An 8,806-nucleotide genomic window follows, 5' to 3' on the forward strand; every position below is an offset into this window, starting at 1 on the left:
ATTTGGAAAAAAAGATAGTGCTATCCTTTCCAGCATTGGATCGTTGGTAGATCGTTTTCCAGCAATGTTGAAATTTATCAATCAACAGAATGTCCAATCTCAATCATGAAAATAATTGATTATTCAATCATAAAATTTTTCTCAACGAATAAAATATTATTAATTACCATATGTTCGAACAAGAATGAACATAATACTTAATCATAATTATTACAGTATAGTCTAGTAGGCCATTCAGCTATCCTTTATAAAAGGCAGTGGCAAGGCAGAGAATCATAACGCTGATCGCCTATGTAATATCATTGCCATAACGTAAACCTTACTATAAGTTTACCCTGAATAGATAAAATTTTTCTGCAATTACTATGTTGCAGGTTAATTCCAATACCGTACTCTATTTTTTTCATTTATAAAATATGAATTATAGTACTCTTTAAAATTAATGAAATATTAGATTAAGAATACAAATAACAACTGAGTTGGTTTCTATATTTTTCTATAAGTTGACAGAGTGTCCCCTGCAGCTCTGTATACCGTTTCAGAAACATTGAAGCTCAGTCAACTACTATTTAGAAAAATTAATCAATGAAACAGACCAAAGCATAACCCTACCATTTTTTCGAATCGATAATAGAGATGGGAAGTTCGGATCACTTTACTGATTCGGGTCAGTCGTTCACGTTCACTGCCGCGACCCGTTCAAAAAGACCCGTTCAATTGAACGGACCACAGTTGATGTGTAAAGACAGTGAAAACAGGGATTTACCCCAGTTGATGAACGGGTCAAATGAACGGGTTTTTTGAATAAATGTGATCCGGATCACTCGTTCACCTTAATGACCCGTTCAATTCGAACGGGTCATGACCGAACGACACATCTCTAATCGATAATCTCGATACATCAAAATCGAAAACAATGTCGAGAAGACGAATTATCGAAGCAGACCAAAAAGGTTAATAATTTGAGGTTAGATTTGAGAATTATCAGTAAATAAAATTATTTTATTACTGCTTCAGCTTTCAATTACTCAACTGTAGTTTACTGCTTATTTTCCAGCATATTTTTTCACTCCATCAATTTGATTAAGTTTTAATTATGTCTAAAGGAGTTGCTAGACTGAAGGGCTTTAGAAAGACAACAGATAAAGTAAAACATGGAACTAAAATCACTACTTATATTCCTGCTGGATTAGCATCAGTTGGACCTCCTCTAGGTCCAATGCTTGGTCAGGTAAGGTGTAAAAAAAGTGTCATGTTCTAAATGTCTGATTTTTCTTATTTCAACTGAACTAATAACATACCGGTAGTACTAGACCTACGAGATTGACTGTATAGAGAATTTTAATTTCATTATAAGTTGCAATATAATGTTTGAAGCCGAAATATAGAAGTTTCAAGTATATTTGAAAGAAGTATTTAAACTAGTATCAGGTATCTACGGTAGATAAGTTTACCAAAAATGAAAATTAAAACTATGATCATGATAAACAGTCAGGCTTTCCTAGATAGATCGTATCAAGTAGTTCAAACATACAAAGAACTAATAAAACAATATAAAATCTTATAGCACCCTTTATTTAAAAAAAAACTTTAGTTATTTAAAAAGTTTTAAAAAACTTTAGTTTTTAAACTTAAAGTTTTTTTTTTAAATAAAGGGTGCTAGGCCTATAAGATTTTATATTGTTTTATTAATTTAAAAAGTAGCCCATGTGAATGAAGTGTTTTTATACAAAGAACTGTTTGCAGTGTTATAGTGGTTTCCTTCACAGTTGCATAGAACCTTGAGTACTTACTGTACGTTCTGAATCTCATTAGAAAGGCTATTGAAGAATTTAATGACCTGTGTTGGAAAGCAGTTATCTCCAGCTTGTTGGCATGACTAGTATTGTATCCATGCGCATCGCACCTTCTCTGCAAGTTTTTCTTCACTTACAACAGAGAGCACAGTACTTATTAACTGTGTACTGTGAGAATTTCAGAACTCCTGAAGAATGGCCGGCAGTGATACCCAAATTCCGCAAATGACACTATCTTCAGAGCCTTCTTCTGTAGAAGCAGAACATCCTGGACGGCCAGCGCATGACCCCACAATAGTAATCTCTAAATTATTTGGCTCTGGAAAAACGAGTGGTAAAGCTACTGGGCTTTACACTGGATGCTAAACTTGGCTTATCTACTGAGACGTCTGAAGCCATTAATCTCCAGGAAGCATCTGGTGGAGGTGTATTTTACTATGTTTTATAGCCATATCAACTATGAACTTCAGTTATGGGGACATGCTCCAGGCTGTAAAGATGTACTGCTCCAGCAAAAGAAAGCTCTAAGGATCCAGGATTCGGCGGGCTACTTGGACCACTGCCGACCCATCTTTATCAAGCTGAGAATACTCACGGTATACAATCAATATATCTGGCTCTCCCTGTTGCACGCAAGGGATAACTTCCACTTGCCCACAAGAAGAGAAGACAGACACTCCTACAACCTCGTTGTACCTCTTCCTCCAGAGGAAAAGCGATAATAGAAATCCCTTTCTGCAGGCTGAGTAAGAAGAAGGATTGTTTTCCAATACTAGCCCTGAGGATTTACAACGCCTCACCTGACAGTGTGAAGAACTTGGACGACAACAGCTTCAGAACAAAAATCAAAAACTGGTTAATAGAGTCTCCATTCTATTCAGTGGAGGAATACTTTGAGGCCACTTAAAACATCAGCTAACGTCGAGTGATAATTATTGTAATGCCTACAGGCAAGGCCATCTTGAAAAAGTTGAAATATTACTATTCTTAAATGTTTTATATTTTTATATGTTTGACTAAGTTTACAAACGTAAATAAGTGTTTATTATGGACATAGTTTATATGTCAACTCTACGACAAGGACCAAGCCAGGTCCACTTTCTGACACAGTCAATCCAGTTATCTGGTTATGACTAAGGAGAGAAGTATGAAGTAAGTAATGAGAGTGCTGTGATCAACCAAGTTCCTCAGTTTTCTAAGAAGGTATACAACTTGTGACAGTTTCTTGCAGATTTGGTGCACATGGTGACTCCAGCTTACCCTATCTTCCATCCAGAATCCCAGCAGCTTGACTGGTTGTGTTCTCCTAAATGAACAAACCAGGATATCCTCATGACGAAGCTTCATCCTCACTGACCTTCAGTTTGTTTGCCAAGAACCGTAACTTAGCCCCCTCAATGAGTCTAACAGACTCCTCCCTCGCCCTCGCCTTGAGGCAATCTGGGAATGTTCCCTCAATTAGACAGGCAATGACCAACAGAATGAGTGAGCTAATAATTAGTATGCTATATTCTTCAGAGCGGATGTAGATAGGCCATAAATGTCTTGACTGAGGGTGATTTTAAAACTCTCCACAATATTCCTTTGAATCAAATATTCTTTTCAAAAAAATATTTTAAATATTCTTTTTAAAAATATATTTTAAATATTCTTTTTAAAAATATATTTTAAATATTCTTTTTAAAAATATATTTCAAATCACCGTTTCAAATGATGGATGAAAATTAAAATAGCCCAGTTGAGTCTGTGCTCCCTTTCACCTTAGGCCTATCATCAATATTTTAAGTCTGCTGTTGCCTGACTACTTGACTACTATCACGCCACTGAATCTTTATACCCTGATCCATTATTTCAACAACTGACTTTCAATATAATATTACATTATGCCTGAAGCTTAGATAATATACATTGGTCTCCATTTGTGAAATTCTCTGTCGGATTGTATTGTCTTGAATAAAACTAAATTGTTTTTATTTTTTTCAAGAGAGGACTGAACATAGCTGCTTTCTGCAAAGATTTCAATGAGAAAACTAAAGATATCAAAGAGGGTATACCATTACCTGCTAAGATCTATGTGAATCCTGACAAATCGTACTCTCTCATCCTGCACAAACCACCATCAACCTATTATTTAAAACAAGCAGCCGGAATACAACGTGGTTCAATGTCTCCAGGTACGGTCATTTTCAGTCTAATTACAATGTTTAAAAACTGTGCAGTAAACGAAAGATTATAGAGGGAGAAGTTTGGAACACAATTTTTGACCCCGCAGCTCTTTTAAGGATAGTTAGGGGGTAAACATATCGAAAGTCCTCACCTTTACCCCCTGTGCTAATGGGGTGGGGGTGGTTTGAAAGTACCATATTTTGGTTTTTTGCATATAATATCGAACAATATACTTCTTTCAGAAATTTTTGTCAAATACAAAATTAAAGCTTACAAATTAGCCTACAAGTTTTATCTGTAACATTTTTCCATATCTATCATAGTTTTTTAGATATGACCTCTTGAAGGTGTCACAATTTGAAGAAAAACCCATCCGGCTCCGATTTTTTCATCTTCTTGGCCTTATAACTTTTTAACGATTTATTGAAAAAATCCGTGCTAATAATGAGCTCATAGAGCATCATATTGTCTTCAATTTGATGTATTATTCCATTATATTACGCATCCCCCTACGATTGTTGCAACCGTTATAGTGTTGAGTGTAAAATCTTCAGTTTAACAACAATAGATCAATCGACAGTTAAATTTGGAGGGAACGAGTGGTAGGCCTTAATTAGTGGTAGAGGTAGGCAGCTTGACGATCTCACAGAAGTAAAGCTACTGGGCTTTACACTGGATGCTAAACTTGGCTTATCTACTGATACGTCTGAAGCCATTAATCTCCAGGAAGCATCTGGTGGAGGTGTATTTTACTATGTTTCATAGCCATATCAACTATGAACTTCAGTTATGAGGACATGCTCCAGGCTGTAAAGATGTACTGCTCCAGCAAAAGAAAGCTCTAAGGATCCACGATTCGGCGGGCTACTTGGACCACTGCCGACCCATCTTTATCAAGCTGAGAATACTCACGGTATACAATCAATATATCTGGCTCTCCCTGTTGCACGCAAGGGATAACTTCCACTTGCCCACAAGAAGAGAAGACAGACACTCCTACAACCTCGTTGTACCTCTTCCTCCAGAGGAAAAGCGATAATAGAAATCCCTTTCTGCAGGCTGAGTAAGAAGAAGGATTGTTTTCCAATACTAGCCCTGAGGATTTACAACGCCTCACCTGACAGTGTGAAGAACTTTGACGACAACAGCTTCAGAACAAAAATCAAAAACTGGTTAATAGAGTCTCCATTCTATTCAGTGGAGGAATACTTTGAGGCCACTTAAAACATCAGCTAACGTCGAGTGATAATTATTGTAATGCCTACAGGCAAGGCCATCTTGAAAAAGTTGAAATATTACTATTCTTAAATGTTTTATATTTTTATATGTTTGACTAAGTTTACAAACGTAAATAAGTGTTTATTATGGACATAGTTTATATGTCAACTCTACGACAAGGACCAAGCCAGGTCCACTTTCTGACACAGTCAATCCAGTTATCTGGTTATGACTAAGGAGAGAAGTATGAAGTAAGTAATGAGAGTGCTGTGATCAACCAAGTTCCTCAGTTTTCTAAGAAGGTATACAACTTGTGACAGTTTCTTGCAGATTTGGTGCACATGGTGACTCCAGCTTACCCTATCTTCCATCCAGAATCCCAGCAGCTTGACTGGTTGTGTTCTCCTAAATGAACAAACCAGGATATCCTCATGACGAAGCTTCATCCTCACTGACCTTCAGTTTGTTTGCCAAGAACCGTAACTTAGCCCCCTCAATGAGTCTAACAGACTCCTCCCTCGCCCTCGCCTTGAGGCAATCTGGGAATGTTCCCTCAATTAGACAGGCAATGGCCAACAGAATGAGTGAGCTAATAATTAGTATGCTATATTCTTCAGAGCGGATGTAGATAGGCCATAAATGTCTTGACTGAGGGTGATTTTAAAACTCCACAATATTCCTTTGAATCAAATATTCTTTTCAAAAATATATTTTAAATATTCTTTTTAAAAATATATTTCAAATCACCGTTTCAAATGATGGATGAAAATTAAAATAGCCCAGTTGAGTCTGTGCTCCCTTTCACCTTAGGCCTATCATCAATATTTCAAGTCTGCTGTTGCCTGACTACTTGACTACTATCACGCCACTGCATCTTTATACCCTGATCCATTATTTCAACAACTGACTTTCAATATAATATTACATTATGCCTGAAGCTTAGATAATATACATTGGTCTCCATTTGTGAAATTCTCTGTCGGATTGTATTGTCTTGAATAAAACTAAATTGTTTTTATTTTTTTCAAGAGAGGACTGAACATAGCTGCTTTCTGCAAAGATTTCAATGAGAAAACTAAAGATATCAAAGAGGGTATACCATTACCTGCTAAGATCTATGTGAATCCTGACAAATCGTACTCTCTCATCCTGCACAAACCACCATCAACCTATTATTTAAAACAAGCAGCCGGAATACAACGTGGTTCAATGTCTCCAGGTACGGTCATTTTCAGTCTAATTACAATGTTTAAAAATTGTGCAGTAAACGAAAGATTAGGCCTATAGAGGGAGAAGTTTGGAACACAATTTTTGACCCCGCAGCTCTTTTAATGATAGTTAGGGGGTAAACATATCGAAAGTCCTCACCTTTACCCCCTGTGCTAATGGGGTGGGGGTGGTTTGAAAGTACCATATTTTTGTTTTTTGCATATAATATCGAACAATATACTTCTTCCAGAAATTTTTGTCAAATACAAAATTAAAGCTTACAAATTAGCCTACAAGTTTTATCTGTAACATTTTTCCATATATGTCATAGTTTTTAGATATGACCTCTTGAAGTTGTCACAATTTGAAGAAAAACCCATCCGGCTCCGATTTTTTCATCTTCTTGGCCTTATAACTTTTTAACGATTTATTGAAAAAATCCGTGCTAATAATGAGCTCATAGAGCATCATATTGTCTTCAATTTGATGTATTATTCCATTATATTACGCATCTCCCTACGATTGTTGCAACCGTTATAGTGTTGAGTGTAAAATCTTCAGTTTAACAACAATAGATCAATTGACAGAGAAATTTGGAGGGAACGTTTGGAACACAATATTTGACTTTGCAGCTTTGTTTGGACTACTTAGAAGGTAAACACATCAAAAACCCTCATTCCTACCCCTTGTGCTTAATGTATGAAGGTGGTTTGAAAGTTGCATTTTTTCATTTCTGGCTTACATGCATGTATCTTGGAAACAATGCATTTCAGCGACATGACTAACAAAATGAAGCTAGATAAATTTCCTACAAGTTTTGTCTAGTAGAGTTTTGTGATATCCCTTTTAGTTTTCGAAATATCTACTTTTAAAAGTGTGAAAGTCTTCCAACTTTTTGAACTTTCAGGTCTTATTTCTCATTGTTGTTGAGAAAAAATAAGTACTGAATGTTGGGTTGTAGAGGATTTAATTATCTTCAATTTGTTGTACCTATTTTTCCCACCATTTAATGATTTCTATCAATTGTTATAGCATCTTTAGTGTTGAAAGTGAAATTCTCAATACATCAATTTGAAGACATAATGATGCTCTATGAGCTCATGATTAGCACGGATTTTTTCATTCAATCGTTAAAAAGTTATAAGGCCAAGAAGATGAAAAAATCGGAGCCGGATGGGTTTTTCTTCAAATTGTGACACCTTCAAGAGGTCATATCTAGAAAACTATGACAGATATGGAAAAATGTTACAGATAAGACTTGTAGGCTAATTTGTAAGCTTTAATTTTGTATTTGACAAAAATTTCTGAAAGAAGTATATTGTTCGATATATATGCAAAAAACCAAAAAATGGTACCTTCAAACCACCCCCACCCTATCAGCACAGGGGGTAGGAGTGGAGAATTTTGATATGTTTACCCTCTTACTATCCTTAAAAGAGCTGCGGGGTCGAAAATTGTGTTCCAAACTTTCCCCTCTATACCTTTTTTTGAGCATTCATTGCCTGGACTAATATAATTTTATGAAGCATAAATTTATTAAACTAGTCACTCTTCTCAAATATTTGTGTTCCGAAAGGGAACTCATGACGTTTTGGCAATTATTAACGTTCAGTACCAACTCGTTCATTTAAAACTGCAGAATCTCCACTCAAAGAACTTTCTTTAAATACATTTTTACAATCTAGTTCAATTAATTAATTTATTAGATTTTCTTGCAGGTATTAAATTTATGCTGTTTCCCTTTAAAAACAAATTGTCATTTTTTAAAGAAATTTTCCGTATATAATAATTATTTACACTTACACCTCGAGGTACCCGATTTTAACAAGTAATTTATTATTTGTATGAAGTAAATGCATCATGAATTTGAATTTAGAATGAACTCATGTAGAAATTACCTCGTATCCCCTCAAATATAATCTCAGCCAGTGTTCTTTACTAAAATTGACTTTGTTATTTCTGACTTTCAGCAAAAGACATCTGTGGGAAAGTAACTTTAAAACACATCTACGAAATAGCTAAAATCAAATCTGAAGATCCGGTGAACGAATGTAAGCCTTTGCGGGAACTGTGTGTATCATTGATAGGGTCGGCACGATCTATTGGAATACAGGTGGTAAAGGAACTTGATCCAGAGGAATATAAGGAGTTTCTAGCTGAAAGAGCCATAATAGTAGAACAACAATTGAAAGAACTCCAAGAAAAGAGAGAGGCCAAGATGTTGAGGGCAGCAGCTTAGTTCATTACATTAACGTTTAGTTTTTAATGCCGGTAGATAGTTTGTAAATTCATGTTATGCAATTTATATTATAATAAAAAACTCGAAATTAGCGTTGGGAGTATTAAATCTTTATTAGTTTTACGGAATTGGCACTTTTTCAATTTCTGTAGAGTAGTCTGATTTTTTCATACCACAT

At 35.5% G+C, this 8,806-nt stretch overlaps 1 protein-coding gene across 1 annotated transcript; it reads left to right on the forward strand.

Annotated features, from left to right (window-relative positions):
* The first annotated feature begins 914 nt into the window (after positions 1-914).
* LOC111045794 (39S ribosomal protein L11, mitochondrial) lies at positions 915-8,720 on the forward strand. Its single transcript, XM_022331262.2, has 3 exons — positions 915-1,231; positions 3,781-3,970; positions 8,360-8,720. Exons 1-3 carry the CDS (start codon positions 1,097-1,099, stop codon positions 8,626-8,628), a joined length of 594 nt encoding a protein of 197 aa, XP_022186954.1. The 5' UTR covers positions 915-1,096; the 3' UTR covers positions 8,629-8,720.
* The last annotated feature ends 86 nt before the right edge of the window (positions 8,721-8,806 follow it).

This window comes from Nilaparvata lugens, chromosome 4 (genome assembly GCF_014356525.2).
Source record: "Nilaparvata lugens isolate BPH chromosome 4, ASM1435652v1, whole genome shotgun sequence".
Lineage (NCBI taxonomy): Eukaryota > Metazoa > Arthropoda > Insecta > Hemiptera > Delphacidae > Nilaparvata > Nilaparvata lugens.

Bases quoted from the DNA above. Each gene is read 5' to 3' on its own strand.
- LOC111045794 (XM_022331262.2), top strand. From the start codon at position 1,097: ATGTCTAAAGGAGTTGCTAGACTGAAGGGCTTTAGAAAGACAACAGAT. The intron at 1,232-3,780 runs GTAAGGTGTAAA...ATTTTTTTCAAG, and splicing joins TAGGTCCAATGCTTGGTCAG to AGAGGACTGAACATAGCTGC. The intron at 3,971-8,359 runs GTACGGTCATTT...TCTGACTTTCAG, and splicing joins ACGTGGTTCAATGTCTCCAG to CAAAAGACATCTGTGGGAAA.